At 34.8% G+C, this 27972-nt stretch overlaps 1 protein-coding gene across 1 annotated transcript in view; it reads left to right on the top strand.

Moving 5' to 3' along the window:
* The window catches only part of LOC133332644 (serine-rich adhesin for platelets), a gene marked incomplete at its 5' end in the record, with an annotated part of 43074 nt that extends 23118 nt beyond the window's left edge, over positions 1–19956 (top strand). The window contains 10 exons of the mRNA XM_061541032.1: positions 6343–7228; positions 7292–8928; positions 9050–9211; positions 9284–10312; positions 10370–10784; positions 10856–11038; positions 11921–12213; positions 12282–12618; positions 17342–17794; positions 19925–19956. Of these exons, the coding sequence (XP_061397016.1) occupies positions 6343–7228; positions 7292–8928; positions 9050–9211; positions 9284–10312; positions 10370–10784; positions 10856–11038; positions 11921–12213; positions 12282–12618; positions 17342–17794; positions 19925–19956 (5427 nt within the window). The remainder of the gene's footprint in view (positions 1–6342; positions 7229–7291; positions 8929–9049; positions 9212–9283; positions 10313–10369; positions 10785–10855; positions 11039–11920; positions 12214–12281; positions 12619–17341; positions 17795–19924) is intronic.
* Between the last annotated feature and the right edge of the window lie 8016 nt (positions 19957–27972).

Here is a 27972-nt window from a genome sequence, read left to right as displayed (position 1 = left end):
AGAAATATTTTTTTAATGATTTTAAATTCTAAAGTATTCTCCTCTTTGTTCTTTACAATTACGAAGAAGATCCTTGTAAAAAAATATAATTTTAATATAGTTACAAGTCTTTTGAAATCGTCATGCCCACTATTTTTTTCTTATGAAACATGAATTATCGCTAGTGTTGACAAACCTCATTGACCAAATGCCAATTTTTGACTCAGTAAATGAACTTAGCTCGATTAAATTTTATACAGAGATAGATTGCAGTGTCATTGAAGATTATTCAAGGTATTTTTTTATATTTAGTTATAGGATTTTTTAGTTATTTGAAGTTATATAAAACAGATGCCGACTATTGGTACATGCCGGAATTAGGTGCGTTTACCCTATAATGATATCAATTCATAAATTCTAATTAAACCAGTAAGGAAAGTAGTAAAGTCGGACTATATGATACCCTTCACCACTATGGGTATATTAAACAGGACTATTAACATGAAATTGGATGAAATAATATATGTGATATTGATCTAAATGTGAATCTACCTAGATATACCCATAAAGTATGTAAATCGACTTCAAACAAATATAAATAGGTCATACGTTGGGCTATGTCTGTACTTCTAGAAAACGCAACTACGTAGTTTTATGCTCAATTTTGTACGTTGTGCAAAATTTGATGTCAATCTGACTAACATGAGGAGTTTGATGCCCAATTTACTTGAAATCGGGCGAAAATATATATGGAATCTCTATCCAAATATTAAGATATTTCAAGCAAACTTGTCACAGGTTAGGTTATACTAATTTCAGAACGTTTTGTTCCTATTGGTTCCTTGGTGCGTCAATTACTTAAAATATGTGAGCTATATATGTGGGAGCTATATAGAAATCTGGACCGATTTTCTCGAAACTTGGCAGACATCACTCTAGGCTCAATTCAGTACGTTATGCCAAATTTCGTGCAAATCGAAGAATATATAAGGACTTTGGTGCACCATTTACATGAAATCGGACGAAACTATATATGGGAGCTATATCTAAATCAGGACCGATTTTCATGAAACTTGGCAGACATCATTCTACACTCAATTCAGTACGTTATGCCAAATTTCGTGCAAATCTCAAGATATATGTGGTGTCCCATTTACATGAAATCGAACGAAACTATATATGGGAGCTATATCTAAATCTGGACCGATATTCACGAAACAAGGCAGACATCACTCTAGGCTCAATTCAGAACGTTATGCCAAATTTCGTGCAAATTAAAAGATATATAGGGACTTTGGGGCACCATTTACATGAAATCGGACGAAACTATATACGGGAGCTATATCTAAATCTGGACCGATATTCTCGAAACTTGGCAGACATCATTCTAGGCTCAATTCAGTACGTTATGCCAAATTTCGTACAAATCGAAAGATATATAGGGACTGAAATCGGACGAAACTATATATGGGAGCTATATCTAAATATATAGGGACATTACTCTAGGCTTAATTCAGTGCGTTATGCCAAATTTCGTGCAAATCAAAAGATATATACGGACTTTGGGGCACAATTTACATGCAATCGGACGAAACTATATATGGGAGCTATATCTAATTCTGTTACAAACATATGCAGAAAGACATAATACCCTGTACCACAGTGTGGTGAAGGATATAAACATACGAATAATAAAAATATTTGATTCCAAATTGAGTACAACGACGACGAGTAGATACAGATGGATATTCGTTTACACTCTGTCGTACAGCCTCTACAACTGCTTAATTGCGCACAGATTGACCTCTTCCTGGAAGATCTGACACTCTTCCATTTTTCTCAAAACGGGAGACTAAGTTCCTAATCATGTTGTGACTGGGTGCTGTTTGGACATTAAAATGACGACGATAATTTCGTTGAGTTGTATTAATTGATTGATTTTGACGCGTTTCTGCACATCACATGATTTATCTCCAAAAACCACTAAATAACCTGCAAAAGACAAAAAAATATATTAAAAACAAAAAAGATATAACCATTTTTAATCCTTCAGTCTTTTTTGGGCCACTCTGTATTTAACAAATTATAAAGAAAACATGTTCATTAAAATCCATAAACATCTGCATATTGAAGTAACTTTTTCTTGCAACATTTTAACGAAATTCTTAATATTTTAAGAACCTGTGGCAAACCATTGAACACCCGAGCAACCCTTACATGGAAAGACTTCTCCAAGAAAAGGGTTCAAACCAGGCACATAGATTTGGGTTTCTATATTAATTAAATTGAATTTTAGAATATACTGGATCTATAGCGATCTTAACATTCTCTTTAGTAGTTGCATTGTACCAAAAATTTATAAATTTTATAAATGTTTTTATTACTTGGTACTTAACCTAAAATCTATTGAGGTTTGGTAATGCAAACGCTGTACAGTTCTGTCATATTTAGATATGACTCCCTATCCGATTTGCATTTAGCGGTCATCAAAGTTTCAATAGTATTTTGGGATTAATATACAGACAGTTTCATCTAAATATCCAAAGTGTTCAAGAAGTACCGATCTATTTTAAAACTCCATACATAAGAGTTTATATAATTGCCAATGTCCGATTTTTATGCTATCCTTGCAAGTCATCTAAGGACATTCATTTGTTTTTTTAGCATTGTACTCTAAATATAATTCGAAATTATTTTCAAACTTTTTATTAATATATTTTTATAGACAGTACATACCATCGAAGCTAATATGGCGTCCATTTAGTACAATTCGGTAATATTTAGGTATGACTCTGACCCATAAATCGACCCAAATCTTACTAAGACAATGGCTGTCGCATCAGACAATTGTGTACCAACCGTAGAACGAGTTATCATAAATAGCATAAAATACATATCGCTCATTTGCTGCAAGACAGGCATAACTCAAAAAACGTGATTTTGGAGTTAATGATGCACGATTGTTCGCTGTAATAGACCTCATGTTGTGTAAAAAATTCATATGAATATCTCTTACACACTCTAATTGAGAAGCTGTACATGTCCTCGGTCCCATATAAAGTGTGAGTAAATTGAAAACTTAAAACGTATTTTCTGCAAAATCGTTTTTTTAGTTATGCCTGTCTTGCAGCAAATGAGCGATATGTATTCATGTAATTGACAATGTCCGATTTGTTTATGTTGTTGTTGTGACAAGCCCTATTGCTTTTACACACTGGGCAGAGGTGACAGACGTTGCCCGAGTAAGACTCGGGTCGTTTCGGATCGTAGACCCTCTGTCGTTACCTTGGTTATTATCCAGAAATGACTAAATTTCCATCCGACTTACGTGTACATAGTCGTCATCAAATATACAATATTCATTGTGCTATGGTGTAAATATACAGGCTGGGAAGATCACTTTTAATACCTAACATGATAAAGAGTATCACATAGTTAGGATTTTGTTAAAAAGGGATAATAAGTGGTACTTCACTTACACGTGTTTGCAGTCAGGAAATACATTTAGTATGGGTATATAAATTTTCGATATCCAATTAACAGAGGGATCACATATGGTCTATTCCAAAACTTGCAAGAATGTACATATTTTTTACTAGGATAACAATTTTTACTTTTTGCAGTACGGGAACAAACCAATAGTTGAACTTGTTTGGTGTTGTAGCAGCCCAGTCCTATTGTTTTTACACAATGGGCTGAGGTATTTTGATGTTTTACTTGTTGTTATATAAAATGCTGATTTGTCACAATATTTGAGGATTCTTAAGGATTTTTTCTATTAGCTTACCTTTGATGCTATCGAAGTCTGGGAATACATGTCTGCCACCCACTGTACCCAACATATTTTATTTACAAACTCTTCACATTGACTTCTGACAAATGAACTCCTCTTCTAGTTTTTCTCCTTGAAGTTTTTCCATTTAATTCGAATTGAATTTACTTGCACATTACAACCCACTACACCTGTAATGAAGACCATTTGCCAATTTATTTTATTTATTGCAATAAATATATAACAAAATTTCTTATTTAGCTAATTACCAACTGAATGAATGACAGCAGCAGCAAGTAGCGTCTTTTGGCGGTTTTGCATATTTTTTACTCCTCCTCTCCTCATGATTAATACTTATCACATTTAACTATTCTCAGAGACACAAAATGTGCTGAGTTGAGCGTTGCTTTGTTGTCTATATATCTTTCACTCTCACTCACTCTCTCTGCTTTGTTTGTTTTCTCATTTAATGTTAGTACTCTTCAAAAACTCCAGTGTTTCTTAATAAATTGTGAAATTACCTCATTTTGACAGTTTTTTTGTTTAATTTCAATTTTGTTTTATTATGAAATTATCAAAATAAAACGAAGAAGACAAGGTAGCAAGCAACACACAACAAAACCCAACAAGTAACACCAACAACATACATACCTACATACATTTAACTAGTAACTGGACAGTTTTGTAAAGCAGAGCTCATAACAAAAGTAATAACAAAACGACAATAACAACAAAAACAACAACAAAACATTTGCGTGAGTTTTAAACGTCAAGTTGGAATTAACGACAACAAAGCAAGTGTACGATACTTCTTGGTATTTCTTGTCGGCGAAAGTAAAAACAGCGGAAGAAGGATGGATGAGTACTAAAATAAAAACAAAAGAAATGACATTTTAATCGATCGGTGAAGGTGAAGAAAATATAAAAGAGCCGAGAATCAAATTGTTTTTATTTTCTTCGTGGTTCGTCGGGGTTAAAAATTGGGTTGGGATTGAGTAACTAGTTACACGCATTGTATATTCTATTTTCAATGCTAAGGTAATTTGGATAAAATCTGAAAAATTGTTAATAACAATTGTGTGCTGTCGTCTTCTCCAATTAGATGTCAAATATCAAGGCTTGATTTTGATTGGACATCAAAGTCCTTGATCAAATCGTTATCTCAAGGGGGGTTATGCATTACATTTAAAAAAATTGAAAAAAATTCAAATTTTTCTTCATATAGAATAAAACACACGGAAATAATAAAACATAACGTAGCAATGGAATTACATTTTGGCCAATTCGTCTTTAAACGTGTGGTATAACAGTTCAGTGAATGGGGAACTTTCTTCACACGCTCTTCTAAGGAATTTGCTCGATGGAGAGTCTAATGAATATTGAGGGCACTCTATGAATATAGTTCATCTTTAAAAGATCGCCAATAGATAGAAAATCTTCAAAAGAAAACCTTAAAAAGTGTTCTGTAATAGAAATTTCAACAGGTTTTTCGAATAGAAGACCTTCATTAGATCGTCAATAGAAAATGTTCAGTGTTCTTAAAAGAAAAAAGAAAAAAAAAACGTATCAGCGCGGATCGTTTTGAAAATGTTACCACATGTGGTCCTTGGGCTCCTGGTTACTAGGATATACTTTTTTCTTGAGTAAATTGGTATTTCCGGAGATGTGTGCCTCCAAAGATCCGTTGGGACCCTTGTATTTTCTCATGATTTCTAAAATTTGCCAAGGCAATTTAAAGCGTTTGAAGTCCTGATAATACAAACACTATTCAAATTAAAAAAGGTTCGGTCGAGTGAAACAGGAGTTCCCAAAGGAGGGGTCATATCTCCGGAACAGTTTAACTGCTACCTTCCTGATATTCCACAACCACCGGACGGCATAGAGATCGTAATACATGCGGATGATAGTACGATCATGGCGTCGGGTCCCATTATTGATGCCGGTATCGGCATCTAGTGTGTTTTAGCTGTTCTCGTAAATTTCTTCCATCTGAGGAATATGAAAATATTCGCCACAAAATCAACAAACACACTGTTCACCCCAAGGACGGCTGAAATGAAGCTCCCACTGAAAATAAGGGTCGATGGAGAACTGATTCCGACCCCGACTAACTATCCCAAGATACTGGGAGTAACGTTCGACAGCCTTTTCAAGTCGTCAGCGCAAGCCACTGTTTTATGACAATAGCTGAGAAGTAGAAACAAGGTCCTCAAGTCGCTAGCCGGCCGCACTTGGGGCGCTGACAAAGAAATCTTGTTGACCTCTTATCAATAACAACCTTAAACGTAGCCATTCATTTTCGAAGTTTGACAAATAACATAAGCCTTAATTATAATATTGTCGAAAATAATATTGCCAGTGGTTTTGATCCTACTCGATGATCATTTACCACAACAGCAGTTACCATCTCATGCATTACCTCTTATAGTTAATAAAGTTTGGTTATGACATGAGGCAATACCCTATAAATATCGTAGGATACATATTGGAGTACTTGAGGTCCTGTCCTACTACCTATACAATAAAACTAGAATTATGATAACCCTTTAATATTAACTTGTATTAATATTCTTCCCCTTTTCCCATTTCAGTATCGTGATATTTGTGACAAAGGCCAAAGTCGTGATATATCCTCCTCAACACCAGCTAACGCAACATCAGCCACAACAACGTCGTCTTCATCGAACCCAACAGCCAATGCAACTAGTACGAACAAGAACAACAGTAGTAATAATAACAACCAAACAACCTCAACACGTTGCAGTCGTTGTGCCACCGATAATTGTTCCATACATCCGGTACAACAGGGTGAAGTATCATCTACGGAACCACCACTGCCTGAACCATCACTGCTAAATGGGCAAGTACCCGAAATATCAGCATATTTTGAAGCATTAGAACATTATATCTCCTCCGTTGGTTGGGTACTGCTTCAAGTGAATGCCGAAGGCATTATTGAGTCCTGCACTCAAAACATCAAAGAATTAATTGGTTATGAAAAACAGGAGTTATATCGTAGACCCTTGTATCAGTACCTGCATGCGGGCGATCATGCCAAATTGGATCCCATTATAAATAATATGTCATCAACGTTTAGTACGACAACAAATAATGTAGGTGGTGGTAATACAGGTGGTGCAGCAGCAGGAGGTTTGAGTGGTAATGCGGGTGGCGCCAACAGTGTTGGTGGCATGCATGATCTAAACTCAGGTTGGGGTTTGGGTGATACAGATGATCATAACGGAGGAGGCGGAGGAAGCGTAGGTGGTGGCATGGGAGGTAAATCGAAACGTAGCATTTCGACAAAAGTCCGTATGTTAGTCAAGGATACACGTTCGGCAACCCAAACCTCAGGTTCTTCATCCTCATCATCAACAACTACAACAACAACGACCACAAATAATACTGATAGTAGTAATTCTATGGACCAAAAATCTAAATATGAAGAAGTTGTTTTAATAGCGGCACCAGTAAAAGGTGGGTACTAACCTCCTATTATTGTTTTAATATAATTTTCATTTGTGTGTCTCTTTTTTGCAGACGAAGCTGATTCTGCCTCTTCTGTTTTATGTTTAATTACCCGACCCGAGGATGAGTCGCCCCTGGAAATGAACATACAACAACATGTCCAACATCCAACCATTGAACAGGTCACTTTTAAACTGGATATCCACGGCAAAATAATTACCCTCGATGCGACCAGCTTGCGTGAACCCTACAAAAAGCATTTAACGCAATGGGTGGGACGTTTGCTGCAGGATCTGTGTCATCCTCAGGATTTATCAGCTTTAAAATCGCATCTGTGCGATGTACAAAATTCAGCGGCCGGTGTAAATGCGATCAATGCCTCACAATCGCCTGGCAGCAGTGTGGTATCTATTAACCCGCCCATATCAAATCATATATCGAAACCGTTTCGCCTTTGTCTGGGCACACCTGATGTCTATGTTCACGTAAAGGCTAATTCCAGATTGTTCCTCAATCATACGCCGGGCGAGAGTGATTTCATTATGTCGGTACATACCCTGCTGAATGCTGAGAGTGATATGAACAGTAATAACACGTGCATGCTGAGCGGTAATGGTGGTGGGGGCCTGCTTACAACGGGTATGTCGGCCATGTCACCGGGCACCTCGTTGGTGTCATCATTGGTCTCTAGTTTAACCATGGATTCATTAGTGAATTCGAATTCGGTATCATCGCCTTTGGTAAATGTCTCAGGTTTGGGTGGATTGGTTGGAGGCGGCGGTGGTGGTGGAGTGCCATCACAACAACAACAGCATTCAACACAGACAATAAGTGTGGGTGGTCCCCTAATGACATCGGCCGTAATTAATGGCACCGGCAGTGGTGGTGTTGGCAATGCTGGAAATAACATTGCCGGTGGTTTGGGTCCTACACAAAGATCATCTTCCACAACAGCTACTACCTCGGGCATTGCCTCAAATAGCTCCTCATCGATAGTTAACTCGTTTACAGCCTCTCCGGCCGGTCATGAAGTCCCATCGTTTTACAACGATTTTGATTATGACATGAGACATTCCTACGATATGGATGCGGTAACGGCCTGGAACGATTCGAGACCGAATTCACGGGCCTCCGTGACAACACCGGTCAGTACACCGCGGCCACCATCGGCTGGTCATGGCTTCAGTCCAGCCATTTGTCCATCGCCCTCGACGCCGTATCAATTATCTTCACATTCGGCGGCAAGTTTGCCCTCACCACAATCGAATGCAAGTCAATCGGGTGTCGGTGGTGGTGGCGGCGGAGGTAACAGCAGCGGCGTTGGTGGTGGAAATCCTTTTGGCAATTTTGGTTTTCATTCCTTTGATAGCAGTAGTGATAAAATGGATAAGGATCCTATGAATAACAATAACAACAACAATAGTGGTAGCAGCGGAGGCAACAACAACAACATGAGTGGTGGTATGTCAGGAAATTTGCCAAATGGTGGTAATGGTGGTGGTGCGGGTGGACCAAATTCCATGATGATGGGTGGTGGAATGGCTGGTGGCCAACAGCAGCAACAACAACAATCCCAACAGCAAGCTCAAAATCCTCCCACAGAATCGGAACGTTTGAGACATTTACTTACCAATAAAACGCATTCATCGTCTTTGCATGGCAGCGATGGCGACGACAAAGATAATTTGTTGAAGGTAAGGAAAAAAGAAGTAAGTAGTGTTACAAATTTGTATAGCTGCACCCTCGAAGTGTACGTTTATACAAATTTGAAAGAAAGTGTGGTTATGTTCGGATCATCTGTAATAATATGTTTCTTTATTCTATTTTTAGTTCTACAAACAGGAGGATGACAAAGAGGGCTTGCAAGCCAGCCTAGGTGGCATGTTTAAAATGGCTCCTGGTTCGGGAGGTCCCGGTGGCAATATGCAGCGTATGTTTGGCATGTCTGGCATGCAGAAACAAACAAATTCCAGTAATCCCATGTTGTTGTCGGTAAGTGGTAACAAATATCTGTTCAACGTGTAATTGTATTTCACGACGCGTGTTTTGTTTACTTTTACACAGCTACTCAAATCCGAAGACGATGAAAACAACAAAGGCATGTCATCGATGGGCCGTTCCAACGATTTGGTACGCATTAAAGATGAAACCCATGGCTCACATCAAAATCCCAATAATATATCCACCGAAGAATTGCGTCGGATTTTGAAACATCAAGGCGATCCGGCCATGACACGCAAACGCTCCCTCAACGATCCCGATGATGGTCTGTCGGCCAAGAGATCCGATGATCGTCCCTCCAAATTGTGTGAAAGCAATAAAATGCTTGCCCGACTGCTAAGTAATCCGCCAAAGAATATTACCATGAATATTACACCGGTTATAAAAACAATACCCGACAAGGTGCCCAGCCGAGGGCCGGGCAATATTGTCTCGTCGATGGGCGGTGGTACAACAATGGGCCTGATGCCCGGTAAAGCTTCGACCATAACAACGATGGCCAATAGTGGTGGCAGCGGGAGTATGATTGGTCCAGGTGGTCCGGGACGAGGAAGAGGTATGGGACAACAGCAGAAACCGCCGCAGCAGCAACAACAACAACAGCAGCCTTCCGATGTCTACCTCAATCAACAGCAACAACAACAGCAGCAGCAGCGGCAGGGTCTGGAATCCTCGGCGGTAGGTTCGAATTTACAACGACTACCACAATCTCATCCTCAGCAGCAGGGGAGTCAAATGGACTTCTCATCGTCATCTACAACGGGAGAACATCCGTTTGCCACTCCGCCTCTTAGCACAACAGCTCCTTCGACAACAGCTACCTCAAATTCTAGTGCAACAACGGGTACCTCCTCCTCCACTTCCGCATCCTCTCTCAGCGCATCCGCCGCATCGGCTATATTGGGTGATGGTGATCAGGAACTATCCAAAATACTGGACAGTGTCATGGACTATGTTCCGGACGATCAGCCGACAGGTTTGACACCCCAACAAATCAATGATCAGTTGGCCATTAGTGAAATACAAAAATCGCTGATGGTTGAGACATCGGCATTTAGAATGGGTAACATGTCATCTATGACAGCTCAAACGGCACAACAAATGTTACAGCAGCAACAACAACAGCAGCATCAACAGCAATTGCAACAGCAGCAGCAACATCATACACAACTACAACCGCCAGCATATCCGGGTATGGGTAGTGGTGGTGGTGGCGTCGGCGGTCTTGGCAATTTAACACCTCATCAGCTGATGCGCATGCAAGCGTTACACAATCTGCGAGCCAATCAAAATATGCAAAAAGCTCCACCAAATTATCCAGCTGGTGGACGTACCGGCGGCGTTGGTCATCTGAATGCTGCGTCGGCACAGGCGGCATTATCGGCGCAATCACACTATCGTAACTTGACACAACAACAATTGGGCCAACAGCAACAGCAACAGCTTATGGCAGCCCATCAAAAAGATCGGCTGTTGGCGCAACAGCAAAAGGAACGTTTGCTGCAGCAACAACAAAATCAGTTGATGCGTGTACCGGAAAATGCCACAGCCCGTGATCAGTTGTGTAAGTCAACTAGATGGGGGAGGATAGTTGAAAGAGGGAGTAATTTATTTATTTTTTTTATTTTATTATAGGTCTTAATCCTGGTCTCAACAACATAAGTACCTTGCTCAATACCGTGGCACCCAATGTCACATTATCACGCACAAATATGCCACCCGACTCGCAATTAAGTCCGAATTTTGCCCAAAATATGTTGCAGCAGCAGCTAAGTCCGGGTCAGCGTAATGCACCATTTAGTCCACAATCGAATCCAGGTATGTTGCTTGATAGTTACCATTTGATATAATGGGTAAATTTTCATTTGAATAGCATCAGAATTTTTAAAATACGTCTTAGGCCCTTCTATTACTTCGAGAGCGGCGTTGGAAATACCTTGTATTTTAAATGGTCTTCAACTAGAAGTAATTAAATTTCATAAGGGTTTACTTAAGGGCCAAGTCGGTCAATGTCTGGTCTCCAGGGGTTATATTGATTTTTTGTTTTGGAGGAATTATTTCTCCTAGTCCTATGTTTAGACATGACTTTTAAGCAGTCATTCGGGAAATTCATTTTCTGGGCTAGAGTATACTAACACCTCTAGTGTCGTCGTGCCTGTAAAGTACAGATCTTTCAATTTATACCGTGAAAAACAATTCTGTCCTTCTGAGGCTAATTTCCATTATCTCACTTTCCTTTCACTCTCATATTTAAATTCCATGCCATTTCATACAGTCGAAACCTTTGTAGATCACGGCTTGTGGTCTCAAAATACCATTAGGTCTCTTTGCAATGCAATATCGCTCTGTCGCTCCTAATTATCCATCCGGTAAATGGTGCACTAAAGCCCCTATATTGCATTCGATTTACAAGAAATTTGGCATAGCGTACTGAATTGAGTCTAGAATGATGTGTTCCACATTGTAAAAATCGGTTCAGATTTAGATATAGCTCTCATATATATTTTCGTCCGATTTTATGTAAATGGTGTACCAAGGTCCCGATATTTCTTTCGATTTGCAAGTAATTTGGAATAGCGTATTGAATTGAGTCTAGAATTATTTGTGTGCTAAGTTTTTTGAACTTTTCTTACGGGTTCAAAATGTACAAGTTCCATCCAATTTCAATTTTGAATTTAATGTTATTGTTACTTTTTTTAGGTTATGGACCCCAATACCCACAAACTGCCGGCCAACGTTTATCACCCCAGCAACAACAACAGCAGCAGCAACAAATGGCTGCATTTCAGGCCGGTAATCCGGCAGCTCAGCTCTCACCCAGACAACCACATTTTGGCGGCGGCGGACCCAATACCCCAGGTAGTGCTGGTATACCCTCACCGGGATTGGGACCAAACTCCTCGCCGCAGCAATGGGGCGGAGGCCCTAATGCTGGGCCACAAAGAGGACATTCACTGCAACAACATAATCCAATGTTAAGTGCACAATTACAGGTGAGTTTGAAAGAATTTTTATTTTTTACCAAACTATAACCTCACTTTTCTCTTTTTTCTAATTCCAGGGAGTTAGTCCTTACAATGCTAGACAATATCAACAACAACGAGGACGAGGCTTAAATTCACCCAGCGGCTCTGGACCTCAAGGTCCTGCCGGTCCTGGTCTGATTGGTGGCCCACAGGGTCCCAATGCTGCTGCAGCAGCTGCTGCTGGTCTCCAGCGTCAAAATTCATTTCAAACGAACGATAGTAGTTTTACACCAACACCAAATTCCCCATCACCTCAATCACCATTTGCCGCTGGCAATGTATTCCAACAACAACAAAGTCAGCAGCAACAACAACAAATGCAACGTATGCAACGACAAAGTAGCATACCGCAAGCAACACAACATTTGCCAGGTAAGCTAAGAGAATTCAAAATAGTTTGAAGTAAATTTAGTTTACAGATTGGAATTTGAGAAAAATTGTATCAGGCTTTTAGAGGAAAAGAAAATATGGTTTATTCCAAAATGTCGGTAAAATTTTGTTCACCAATTGAAAGCTCATCAATTACAGGATTACACGTATAATGTTGTATCCGATTGTTATACATAACTTCAAAATTGCTCATTGTGATTTTTATTCCATGATTTCAAAAGGGCTTTAAAATCGAAGGAATGTATTTTTAAAAATTTATAATCCAAACCTAATGGAAGGTAATTGAAAATTAAATATTGGGGGAGTAAGAGAAAAAATTACAGCTATTTTTAAAATCTTATTAAAAAAAATCAAATCCCCATAATAAGTTAATAATTACCCCAAGCTTATTAATGCTTTAAAAAACAAACACCTAACCCCCACCAAAAAATATATGAAACAAATCTCAATATACATAAGAAATACAAAAACCCCTAAATCAATTTAGGATCACCAAGATCATATGGCAATCACCACAACAGCAACAACAACAATCATAGTCACAACAGCAATAATAATAACAATCGACAACAATCACAACAACACCACCACCAACATCATCAACAACAACAACAGCAGCAGCAGCAACAACACCACCACCATAATCATCACCATCACAATGCCCACCATCAACATCATAACCACCCGCAGCAGCACCAACAACAACGTCATCATTCCCAACATCATAATACCCATCATACACATACGAATGGCCCATCTGCTGCCGCCAGTCATGATATCACCTTGGGATCTGCTGTTGTTGGTCTATTAAATGGTTTGTCAGCGACTTCGGTAAACCATGGTAATATGAATGGTTTTATAACGGCCAATGGTGGAGGTGGTGGTAACGGTGGCAGTGGCAGTGGCAATGTTGGTGGTGGAACAGGAGGAGGCGGAGTGGGAGTAGCAGGAGCCAATGGTAGCAGTTTATTGTTTAATAATCATCATTCATCGTCGTCTACTAACAACAGCCAAACAATATCACAACAACAACAAAACTCATCATCAAATCCACCAACAAATGATTTTTATGGTCGCTCCAATCCGACGACCGGTAAGAGGAGTACAAACAGTGTGTAACTTCTTTTTTTGTAATTACCACCCAACAAAAACCAAATACTCATTACCACAATTATTATTGCTCTCTTACCCTCAATCCAAAAACAAATTACACCTGTATACAAATATCCTCCCCAACCCCTCCAGAATAATTGGAATCACATAATTTTAAATTATAAAAAGCAGGGAAAGTTAAGTGACTTATCCTCGATTTCGATAAGCCATTACACAAACAAGCGGAATTGACGTTAATTTTGGTCGGAGTTTTTATGTGCCATGTAATTTGTCAAAATTCTATTTGGAAGAATCTTCTGATATAGCAAGGTCTAGGTAAGGTTGTAGGGTATTCATCCACCAATCATATGTCAGCTGCTTTTACTAGGAGACCCTCGTAGCAAGGTCTAAGGCCATTTTTAAATAACTATTTTGACTTTATTGGAGTTCCCTTTCATCTTAAAATAAATCCTTCCGGTCCTTCCGGTTTTACATGTTTCATAATAAAGTCTTTAGAAGCCCATTAGTCCATCGGTTCTGTGAATATCTTTTTTATTGCTCATCTAATCTTGCCTGTCCTCTACTTTTACACCGAGACCATTTGTACATTGTACCAAGGTCTAAAGCCATACTTCTTTAAGAATAATTTCTTGAAGTCCTCTTTATAAAAAACTTAAACAGATGGATCTGGTGGACTACCCTAATTGGTCTTTTGGTTTCTTAATAAAGAAGTTCTATTGATATTCTATGGTTATCCCTTTGTGGTCATCTAATATTCCTCGTCTTACTTTAATATGAAGCCCATAAGTCCTTCCAAACTTCTGTAAATATCTCTCTTTTTGCTCATCTGTTGGCAACCATTCTCAAACTTATTTGGTATTCTATGAAAAGTATTTTCTGGTACCCTATTGTGGTACCCTTTAATAAGTAGTTTCTATAAAAATTTTATACTGATGCAATTTCTGGACTTCTGACAAAGGCTTGTCTTGTCTTTTGATTTTCTTTATAAAGAAGTTGTTGTGATATCCTGAGGTGATCCCGGATTCAAATCTCAGAGGAGGAGACATTATTTCAAAGTGGTTTTCGAATATTTGTAAAAAGAGGTTTATATCCTCTATCAGAAGCCCCCGGGCATTTAAATAACCCACACAAACTCTTGTGGATAACACAAAATATGCCAAGTGGTAGCGCCACCCTGATGATAATGGTAGCACTAATTAAGCTAGGACATGAACCACTGAACACAATAATTCGTTGTTTCTAGGCAACACTAGATGATCTTCATGGACTCAACCACTGCAAAAAGAAGTCATTATTTCTAGGCAATAATAGATGCCAGTCTATTTAACTAGGACATGTGTAAAGCCCAATCTACTACTACTTAACTAGAACAAAACCAGTATGCGGAGAAGTATAGTCGGACGGATACCATATACAACTACCACTGAACTCTAAATTTTAATATTCCAAGTCTGGGTAATATGTTACGATATTTACACCCTTTTAATCGATAAGAGGACAACACCTACTCCTTCAAAAGCACCCCTGTCATTTAAATAACTAACATGAACTCTTGAGGACAACACAAAATATGAATAACGGTGGATAGCAGACAAGCTGGGACCCCAACCACTGAACAAAAGATGTCGTTGTTTCTAGATAACCATAGATGGTAGCCCCATCGCCCGGGACGGAAATTTAGGAAATTAACACAGGGACTAAGCGATTATGTGATGGCCCTCCCCATGCTCCCAAGAAGACTAACAGGAAAAAAATTATAACAAACATTTCTTATCGTCTTTAAGAAACAGTCTCTGAGTTTGGTAGACTTATTATTTAAGATATAGCTTTAAAATTTGAATTTATCTGTCCATGTGGTATAGCCCACAAATAATAGTACTCCTCAATATTCGGTATTATTTTCGACAAAGTTGAATGTAATTCAGTATTTTGGAATTTAAGTGCCTAGAAAATTTTCATAGATCTACTTTATAGAATAGTATCCACATAACAGTACCCCTCCAAAATGTCATTAATTTGGACAGACATTTTTCAATATTTGGTCTACTATTTAGGGTAGCCACCAGTACCCTCCGTATTTTGGTCACGTTTTTCAATTAAAATAGCAGTAATGTAGTCTTTTGGATTCTCATTGAGTATAAAAATCTCTGCACCAAAACTGATTAGTAGGGTCTTAAGTTTCGAGGTAGGTCCCATATAACGGTACCTTACAAAATTTCGAGATTTTTTAATATGTTTTTGAGCCGAAGTAGTTGATATTTCGTATTATGCGTTCGAATTTTTCGTATTATGGGAATTTTACCAGGTTATTCAACCCGAATTGGCTCTAATTTCAGGTTCTCATTGGTTATTAATTAATCCTACAAATGACCCGCCCATCCCGCATAAACAAATTCCGATCGATTTTAGGTAGTTCCAATGTCAACCTCATTGTGAATGGTGTAATTATCGGTTTTATTACTCTGTGTGTAGGTTCTCATTAGAATTTCTGTTGATCCTCTATTAGATGCTAATTTGATCGCCTAAAAAGAAGTCAATTTGATAGGAAATAATTTGAACATTTTATATAAAAGAATATTTGACGCTTTATTTCAAGGTCGATAGAGTCCAATTAGATTTCCTTAAGATACATATATATTTTTTTCTTCGTATGAAATAGTATTTTTGTCTTCTAACAAAGTACGCAATCCTCCGCCGGTCATTCAGAAGGTCCCAGTATTATTGAAGTTTATTTGATTTATAGGAGGCAATTATCTTCACGTAGGATCTGTTTTCATTTTCTCGTTCAAATTTAGAAAATTCTATATCATCCTTTTATATAAAAAAACAGTCCTCTTATACAAAATAAAGTCATTTTCTAACTAACCTTTTCCCATATGGCCATTTTTTAATACGCCTTGCCTTAAATATATATCGCTGATCTGTATAGACAAATTGTTTTAAATTGTTTTGGCAAATAATGGCCACTTCTCAACTCTAAAGTAGTATTGTAAATATTCTAATAAGTTTTTAAATAACCCTCTGCTCGAAGGACCAATTCTTAAGCCATTTATTCGAAAATTGTATAATAGAAAAATTTCTAAAAATTCTAGGCAACATTCCTGTTATGTAGTTTTAATACAGAAACCCTTTAATAATTGTATGTGATGCTGTATACAGATCCCCTTTTATGATTATGTATATGTATATGTTTATTATAAACAATTTTATGTATAACACACTTACACCTACATTAAAGCACATAAAAAATCTAATAATACCTGAAATCAATTAAAAAAAAAAGAAACTCCGAAACCTGTAAATGCTATATTTGAGTAACCCAACGAATTCGAAAATCCTCAAGTGTGATAACCAAAAATGAAAATTCCCCAAAATCCACATCCAAACCAAAAAAAAAATATATATATATATATAAATATACCGTTACTGTTGTGTGTTGGTCTTCTGCTCCCCTCTCTGTGTAAATAATAAAAATTAATTATTATTGTAAGCAAAAATTAATGTAGGCAAACATCCTTATATATAAATAGTTTAATAGTTCTATATAACCTCAAAAAATAATAATTTAAATCGCTTTCTTTTTTCCTTTTAGCTGGTAATCCCGCCTCTTCAGATTATGTTAAGCAAGAATTGCGCGCTGTGGTTAGTGGTCGTGCAGCTGCTGCGGCAAATTCTGGTGGAGGTAATGGTGTACCCGGTGGTGGTAGTGGTAATCCTGGTGGTGGTGCCGTTGGAATACCCGGCGGTCTGCGTGTTGCCACACCTCAAAGTCCATTGGGAGGACCACAGACACCACAAGGCGGTGGTGGTGGTGCAGGCGGTGGACCCATGCAGCACGGTACGAACAATACAAATCCTATGGCGGCCATGACCCAGCAGCAACAACAGCCACAAACACCAAATAGTAATGTGGTTGGTGGTGCTGGTGGCAATGGACCAAACAATGCATCAGGTGTTGTAGGCAGCAGTAGTACAAGTAGCGGTGGTGTTACTTCGATGTTACACTCATCACCCGATCCAACAATGGGCTTTAGTTTTGATACACGTAAGTCAAAAAAAAAAAAAAAAAAAAAAAATCAGAGATATCTAATCTTGTACAAGAATATATGACAAGACTATCTGGATAACTTCTGTAGCCGAATTATACAACAAACACACCCATTGTAAATGATACACTTATCGATAGCATTTAGAACGATAAAATACAAAAATGTAAAAAAGGAAAATAAAGTAATTCATGGCGTCCCCTCAGAAGTGTCAACTGATCTACAATATGAAGTCCTTCGGGTCTTTTTTAACACAGATTTTTTCTTTGTAATCTTTGATAACAAATCCTTTTGGTATTCTACAAGAGTATATGACAATGCTATCTGGACTTCTAAGACCATTTGAAGACTTAAAGAATACCTTCTGGTATTTTATAGGAGGATCTTCTGATCTTGAATGTGAAGATTTTTTGGTCTTCCGATCTTCTGGTCTTCTACTAGAATCCATAACGAGAATATAGGAACTTTTATTAGAATACCTTCTGACCTTTTATCAGAGGACCTTCTGACAGACCACTTTTTGTTTGTAATCCTTCTTGTCTTCTACAAAAATCCTTAACAAAATTATCTAGACTTTCCCGACCATCTGTCTCCTTAAAAAGAGTATTTTTTATAAGTGGTCTGTGATCTTAAGTGTGTTCTTTAATATGAACCCCTTCAACTACGTATAAAAATTACATTTTGGCCTTCTGAAAAAATAACCCTGTTATCTAAACTCTGAGAGGAACTCGTTATAGATTCTTCTTCTATAAGAATCTATAACAAGACTATCTCCTCACAAGAAGATCTTCTAATATTTTATAGGAGAACCTTATAATATGAAGACCGACCTTCAGATCCTTTGAACAGAAAAAGTTTCTCTGGTCTTATACAGGAATTTATCTGGACTATTCAGGCCATTTGTCCTCCTTAAGGAAGACCTTCTGATATTTTATAAAAGGACCTTCTGATCTACAATATGAATACCTTCAGCCCCTTAAAATTATTATTATTATTATTTTTTTTTTTTTGAAAAAAGACCTCATTTCTAATCACTGAGAGAAGTACTTCTAGTCTACTTCAAGAATCTATAACAAGGCAATCTGGACTACCCAGACTTTGGTTCCTTTAATAAAAAGATTTGTTGGTCTTCAATATGAAGGTTTTCATATCCTTAAAAAGAAGACAGATCATTTGCCTTCTTAAGGAGGAACTTCGGTTATTTAATAATATGACTTTCTGATATTCAATATGAAGACCTTCAGGTCGTTAAAATGAAGACTTTTTTGATTTTCAAAAAAAAAAGACCCGAATTCTAATAACTGAGAAAAGTCCCTATGGCCTTCTTCGTGAATATTTAAGAAGAGTATCTGGACTTCTCAGACCCTTTGTCTCTTTAAAATAAGATATTGCGGTATTTTAAGATGCTTAAAAATAAGAATTGTATGTCCTTTAAAAGAAGGTTGAGACAAGTGCTTCTAATTTTTTTTAAGAATCTATAAGAATCTGTCCAGACTTTGACTTCTTTAATAAGAAGATTTTCTTAAGGAAGACTTTCGGTTCTGATTTTCAATATGAAGACCTTCAGGTCTTTAAAAATAAATGTTTTGCTTTTCTACAAGAATCTTTATGAAGAGTATTTCCTTAAAGGAGGTCTTCTGGTATTTTATAGGATTACCTTCTGCTTTTCAATATGAAAACCATCAGGTCCTTTAAAATAATACTTTTGGTTTTTTGAAAAAAATACCCGATTTCTATCACTGAGACAACTCCTTCTGATCTTTTTCAAGAATTAATAACAAGACTATCTGGACTTTTGTCTCATTAAACAAAACCTTCATGATTATCCTTCTTACAACAAGACGTCCCAGAGCTTTTGTCTCCGTTAAGAAAACTTTCTGGTCTTTTATTGGGGGACATTCTGCTTTCGAATACGAAGACCTTCATACTCTTAGAAGAGAAGACTTTTTTTCGTTAGAAGTCCTGTTTTCTAACCTCCAAGAAGATCTTACTCTGGTTTTCTACAATCAGGTCTGGTATTACGAACCCTTCTTCGTCTGCAATAAGGTATCCTTCAGGATACCTACGAATATTTTGTGATCTTTCCTGCTAAATAAAATCTAATTTTTCCTCCTCTTTCCGTTTTACAGAAGACTTTTTCGGTAGCAGCACTACAAGGTGACCCTAAAATGCGTTTTTAATTTAAAAAAACAAAAAGTTGTCAACATGAACATCTATAATGATGAACCGCCAGCAAAATGAAACCCTAAATGCCGAAGAAAAAATTAAGAAAACCCGAGCGATATACAGCCATTTCCTCTATACAAAAACAACAACAATACACAACCAACTAAACAACAACTATCCATCCATCCATTCAAGCTCCCAACTATTTTTTTCCTGGTTGTTCAAAACACACACACAAAAAAAGAGATCGTTTTTCTTTTCCAGAAACCCAACACTGCAGCAGCATATTATGAAAACTGATGAAATTAAAAATACACACACACACGTACTACGTAACATTTAGGTGCAATAGTCTGTTCTTTTTTACTAAAAAAATTATATATATACATATACATAAATAAGTATATAATAAAAAAAAACAAAAATACTGCAAACATGAAAAATACACACACATATACATACATACACAGCGTAAGCATTTATTTAAATTTAATTAAGAAACAAAACAAAAAAGAAAAGTAAAAAAATAAATGACGAAGATGATGTTGATGATAGTATGTTTTTTTGAATTTAAGAACAACTTTAAATAAACAAACAACAAAAAAGTGAAACAAAAATTATATATATTTAAAAAAATGCATTTTTATAAAACAAAAAACCAGCAAAAAAATAAAAATAACTTTTTTATGTTTAAAATAAAAAATATATATTACGAAAAAAATGAAGTAAAACTCCCTTTAACAAAACATGAATTAAAAAATATATATAAATATTATTATTACTATTAGTGCAAAGCAAAAAAAAAAATATAAATAAATATAACAAATCCCCTGGAGAAATAAGAAGCCAAGCCACCAGCCATTACCGCTGGATACTTGAAGGAAACCTGAAATTATAGGAAAATGGCTGCATGTTATTTATATATGAAAATAAATATGAAAAAATATATATAACACGAATGAAACCTAAACTTATTAGCAAAGTTGAAAACATGTTTTTTTTGTAATTTAATTATTATTATTTTTTAAATATTAATTAATTATTTTTTTTTTGTTTTTCCTCCTGTGTATAGTAGCATTATTATTATGTTTTTGTTTTTTTTTCATCATTAAGTTTTTAAACTATATTGTGTGTTTTTGTTTTCTTGCAAAACAGAAAAAAAGAAATTTAACTTAATTAAGGAAAAAACACACAAACAATTTAATTATTAAATAATAAACAATTTTCTATGATAAAATCAATTTTTTTATTATTATTTAAGTTTAAAATAATTTAAATAAAGAAAACTATTAAATAAATAAAATAAAAAAAGATACAACAAAATCTTATAATATTTATAACTATATATATGTAAGGCACTAACAAAAACAACAACCACAACAAAACACCTCCTTTTTCCTAATGTCAAATCCTTATATATAAAATGAAAATATTATTATTAAAATGTAAAACAAAATAAAAACAAAAAAATATGAAATTGTTACACCCCCGATCTACCACCCCAACTTTTCATACTATCCCCCTTCAATTATTTTGTTCATTATTCTATATTGTTTTGTTTTTTGTTAAACGGGCATATACATAATTATGTACAGATTATTATAAAATGTTTTTTTTTGTTCAGCAGGGTTTTGAATGCTTTAAAAAAATATACGTTTTTTTGTGTTCCATATAAGAATACACAGAGCAAAAAATAATTGAGAGAAGAATAGGATGGCAAATGCGTCTGATAATAAATTGTACTTCTTAATATTTAATATCAGATATTTGGCATCCTCTTCTCCTCCTCTCAATTATTATTTTATCTAGTCCAATTTGTTCTCATAATGAAGCATTATTTGGTCTTCTATTAGAGAACGATTTGGTTATTACATTGAAGTCTAAATTGAGCGCTAATAGAATACCAGCATACCGCTAATAGATCTTCTCTTTAGCTCTTTCCTAAAAACTCTTATACAAGAATAACTTCTTGCCTACCAAAAAGAATTGTTGGTCGCCTAACAGTCGACTTTATGATCTTCAATAAGAATATCTTCCGGTACTCTACAAGGAGACATACTGGTCTTCTTAAAAAGAACATCTGCAATTTTATTACAAGACTATCTGGACCTGATTAAGACTTTTTTCTCCTTAAAAAAGACCTTTTGTAGAAGTTCCTTTTATCTTCTGTATGAAGACTTTCAGCAACGTATAAAGATGACTTTTTGGTCTTCTGAAAGCACCTACCATCTAATCTGAAGTGGATTTGGTCTTCTACTAAAATCTATAACATGACTATTTGTATATCTTAGACCATTGTATCCTTTAAGAAGATCTTCTGGAGGACCTTCTGATTTTCAATATGAATACCACACTGGTCTCCTATACAAAGAACTTGCGATCTAATTCAAGAACATCTGGACTTCATAGACATATTATCTCATTAAAAAATGTTATATATGAAGACCTTCAGCTTCTTATAAAGGCGACTTATTGGTCTTCTGAGAAACCCTACCATCTAACCTCTAAGTTAAAGTCTATTTGGTCTTCTAAAAGAATCTATAACATGACTATCTGTACTTCTCTGACCATTTGTTTCCTCAAAAGAAGACCTTCTAGTATTTTATAGGAGGACTTTCTAATTTCAATATGAAGACCTTCAGGTACCTTCAGATTAAATCGTTCTTTAATAGAATACCAAAAGGTGATCTATTATGAGACCAAAATCCCCGCTAATGGAAGACCAAATGGTCCACCAATAGAAAACTAAAAGGTTATCGATTAGAAGATCCATTGATTATGCTTTGATATTATATCAAAATAGAAGATCCAAAGGTTCCCTAATAGAAGAAAAAAATGTGGTTCCTAAACAGAAGACCCATTTATTGTGCTTTGATATTAGATCAAAATAGAAGATCCAATGGTTCCCTCATAGACCCAAAACAATCAAATATAAGATCAAATGGTAATTTAAGGTAAGACCAAATGATAATATAATAGATTACCCAAGTGTGCTCTAAGAGAAGGCCGTAAGGTGATCCAAATATCTTCTAAAAGAAGATCACAAGGTGCCGTAGTAGATGACCAGTTAGGTCTCGAATACAAAACCAATTGATTATCCTTCCATAAATGATCAATTGATCTTGATCATTTATGGAAGAATGATTCTCTTATGGATGACTAAATGGTTTCCCAATTGTCTTCTTATATAAGTCCGAATTGATTCTCCTTTGATAATAGGTAAATTGATCCTCTAATAGTGCAGAAGATGTAATGGTGCTTTATTAGAATAGCACCATTTGAAACCCAATAGAAAACCAAATTATCAACTAAGAAAACACCACAAGGTTCTCTAATAGCAGACCAAATTATGCTCAAATAGAATACCAAATTGTCCTTCAATAGTAGACCCATTGATATTCCTTTCATAATAGATCAATTGGTCCTCTAATAGAAGTATAAATGGCCAACAAATAAAACACCCCATGGTCTCTAATAGCGGACAAAATGAGGCTCTATTAGAATACCAAATTGTCCGTCAATAGTAGACCCATTAATCCTCTTTTAATAGTAGATCAATTGGTCCTCTAATAGAACACTAAATGGGTTTCCTTTTAATAGAAGGCCAAATGGTGTTTTTATGAATAATCAAATTAAATTAGAAGACGCCGAAAAGTCCTCTAATAAAAGACCAAATTTTCCTTCAATAGCAGAGCCATTAATCCTCCTTTTATAATAGATAAGACCAAATGTGCTTATCAAATGATCCTCCAATAGAAGACCAAGTGGTCAACTAAGAAAAGGTTACATGGCCCTCTTATAGAAGACCGAATAATGCTATAATATAATTCCAAATTGTCCTTCAATATTAGACCCATTGATCCTCCTTTGATAATAAATCAAATTGGTTCTCTAAAAAAGACAGAAACATCATATAATACCAGTACCAAATGATCATCTAAAAGTAGACGAAAATATGTTTTTATAGCGGCGCACTGACCCTCCATTGATAAAAGATAAAATAGAATAGAAGTGTTGATACTTTTATTGAAGATAAAAGGGCTAATTTTTAGACATTTTTTAGAAGCGAAGTTTACCTTCTAATAGAAATTTTTGTAGGAAAACCAATGGACCCACTAAAAAAGTGCAGTCCTTTTATAGAAGACCAGCTTAACACTCAAATAAATAAATTTTGTTCTGTTAGACTTTTGACACTCCTTTGATAAAATATTCAAAAAATACCAAATTATTTTCTAAAACAAGTACAATTTTCCAATATTAGTTGATCTTTTTTTGAAGATAATATGACGCCTTTTTAGAGGCAAAATTAGAAAAAAAAAATTGACCAAAACAAACCAAACTCAATTAAGATAGTGGGGCTCTCTTAAAGAATACCAATTTTTAATCTCAAAGAAGTAAATTTTGTTTAATTGGTTTGTGTTATTATAAGCTATATATGGCTCCATTTTAGGCCTTTTTTAGAAGTTCGATAGTCCTAATAGAAGCTCTTTATTTTTTCCCAAAAAAACTCGTTTTGGTCTTATTAAACATTTTTCTATTAAATGTGAAGAAGATCTAATAAAACCCACTTTTCCGCCAAATAAAGGGTACAAAGAAAGTTTGACTTTTGGCCCTTTCACAGAAGCCCATTCGATTTTCTATCAAGGGAGCTCAATTCTTTTGTCATGGGTTGGTTCTCTAAAAGATGACGAAAATCCAATGGTTACCAAATTGTATTCTCAACTAAACTAAACTAAAAAATGTGCGGCCCTCTTATAAAGAAGTAAATTTTGTTTTATAGTTTGACCATTTATTGGAGATAATATGGCCCCATTGTAGACATTTGTTTGGTCCTGTCATAGACACCCATTTGATTTTCTATCCAGGAAGCTCAGGAGGCTTTCTCCTAAAAAATATTTCATATTCTTTCAAATAAATTCCATTTGGTTGTTACTTAAAAACCGAGTCGCAATATTTTTATTAGCAAACATCACCTCGGTTCCTACTGCATTATTTTTATATAAAAAATTAATACATTTTATAATACTCTGTACAAAAAATTGTTTATATACATACGTTTTTGTGTAAGAAGACAAATGAAAAACATTATCAAAAAAAAAAACATTAAAAACAAAATTAAAACAAAACACTTTATATATACATATTATATACTACAAAAAGAAATCTGTTATGTATTTATTAGTGAAAAATATATATTAAAATAAAAAAAGAAATATAGCAAAATTGTATGGTAATAAGAGAATCATAAAACGTTTATGGTATAAAAAAAAAATTTACATTTAAATAATAAATATAAAAAAATTATAAATCGCTTTAGGTTATAAATTAATAAAAACAATAAATATAAAACAAAATAATGAAAATATTATTTTTATTATTTTTTTTTCAAAATAAAAATTTAAAACAAAAATGAGAAACTATTCATATATAATTATTATTAACAACGTGTATACCAAACATACAAAATATGAAAGAATATGAAGAAACATTATAAAATGAAAGAAAACGAATAAGTTATTTATGAAAATCGTTAGAAATTCAAAGAAAAAATATTTCTGTTATGAAAAAAAAAACTATTTTCACATTGTAACTCTTTCTGCACATAATGCAGTCAGAAATATGTTTACAATAAATACCGAGGGGTTATTATGTTAACTTTTTTTGTAAAACAAAATTTCAAAATTTCTTCCAAAATAAATTAGTCTAGACTATCATGTAATTGTGGATATTCAAAATGTAATTTTTTAACTTATCAAATACAATGCCAAAATGTTGGGATAACAACTTGCAGCCAATATTCTGAAATTGAAATCAAAAAGTTCGAGTCTGTGAAGGAAAGGTATTTTGGGTTTCAAAGTAATTCGAAGATTTCCGTTGCAATTTCAATGCGGGTACCAGAATATAACAAAAAAAAAAAGATCTCAATTTTTTAGAAATTTTAAATTTTGTTCTTTATACTTTTAGAAAGCTTTGAACTATTTTTTTAGAAAGATTTAAATTTTTTTATTAAAAAAAAAAATAAAGGAAATTCGCAAAAAGTGATGTGATTTTTTTATTTTAGATATATGACATTGGTAGCGCCATAGACCAAGAAGTGAGGTTATGAAAATGTCAGCTTTTATATCGTCCACCATAAGGTGCAATACCACAAAATATTCGCTGTAAACCCAATATATGCTTGATCAGAACAAAATTCTATATCGATTTAACTAAGTCCGTCTGTCTGTCCGTCAGTTGAAATCAGTTGATAGAGCTCACAATATTTAAGATAGAGCTTTGAGATTTGCACATATACTACTACCCCTATTAAAATTTTTGGTATTAAAAATAGGATATATCGGTTCACGTTTTGGTATAGCCCCCCATATAACCATACCTTCCAAATTTCGATATTTTGGGAAGTTTAATTTAATATTTTGGATTTTCATTGTTTAGAAAATCTCTCCACCAAAAATGATCAATATTGGTCCAAGTTTCAAGGAGGATCCCATATAACGATAGCTCCCACATTTTGAGCACGTGTATCAACCGAATTGTTTGTAATATTATATTTTATGATCTCACTGAGTAATGTGTGCCAACCGAATTGGTTGTAACTTGGTGTTTTTGGTTCTCACTGTGTAAAAAATCATCCTACCAAAGCACGTGTATCAACTGAATTGTTTGTAATTTAGTATTTTACGTTCTCACCGATTAAAAAATCGTCCTACAATCTGCCCAAGTTTCATGGTGGACTCCATTCAACGATTACCCTTCCTAAAATTGTCAATATTGGTCCAAGTTTGAAATATACGGTATTTTGCTAACCAAAAATTATCAATATTGGAAAAGGTTTCAGGGTGGACCCCATATAACGATACCCACAATTTATTCGATATTTTGGTAACGTTATTCAACCAACTGACTGTAATTTAATATTTAGGAATTCTCATTTGTTGGAATATCTCACAACCAAAAATCAATATCAATAAGTTTAGGCTAGACTCCATATAACGGTACCTCCCAAAATTCGATAGTTTGGGGATTTTGTGCATTCGTACCCTGAATTGGACCCCTCCAAATATTGCAGATAATTTTTTCTCAAACAATATAGTAACTAATACAATATTCTAAATTTTTTTTATAGGGCTTACCTTCTGCATATTTCTACCTATTCACTAAGGTTTTTTTTACACATTTGTCAACGCGTAAAAAAACTCTTAACATCCCCTGATGTTTATGATAAACATTTTTTGACTGCATTTATTTAAATTTTGGATTAAAAATTGATTTTTTGTTTATAAATTGTTTTATTTTTTTTTTTGTAATTTTTTTATACATATATTATTAATTATATATAAATATTATGTAATCTGTTATGTTAGCAAAACAAAAAAGAATAATCAACTATTAGTTTGCTGTTTTTTGTAACTATTGTAAAACAATTAAAAAATAATTATAATAATATTAAATGTTAAATAAATACAAACTCAGTTTATGTTTTCATTAGTTTATTAAGTCCTTATTTTTTTATTATTATTTGATTTTTGTTAATAATATTAAATTTATATAAAACAAAACAAAAAACCCAAATGAAAAACTCTTTAAAACCATTAAATGAAATAAAGTTTTTTTAAGTTAAATGAAGTAAATATTAAAACAATGGACAATTATTTTTTTTCGTTTAAAAGGAAGGCGTTTATGAAAACTTTGCCAAATTATATGCAGTGACGTAAATTACATACATTTTTGACATATATACATATGTTTTTGACATGACACATACGTCAGAAACGTCGGAAATCCATGCAAAACCATTAGGTTTTTGACAAATGAGTTATTCTTATTAGAGAATCATGGTATAATAATAGAAGGTAACAGCAAGTGTTGTTGTACAAAAAACGATACAACAACAACATGGAAATTTGTTGTTGTAAGTTCTACTAGTGTCAACTCATTTGACAGAAAAATGTAAACAAACAAACAAATTATCATCAAATTATTTTTATTTTGAAAATAAAATATTTTCGAA

Source organism: Musca vetustissima, unplaced genomic scaffold, assembly GCF_032173495.1.
Source record: "Musca vetustissima isolate MV318-11 ecotype Yass unplaced genomic scaffold, APGP_CSIRO_Mvet_v1 utg3042, whole genome shotgun sequence".
In the NCBI taxonomy this organism is placed as follows: domain Eukaryota; kingdom Metazoa; phylum Arthropoda; class Insecta; order Diptera; family Muscidae; genus Musca; species Musca vetustissima.
This window is presented reverse-complemented; position numbering and strand designations above follow the sequence as displayed.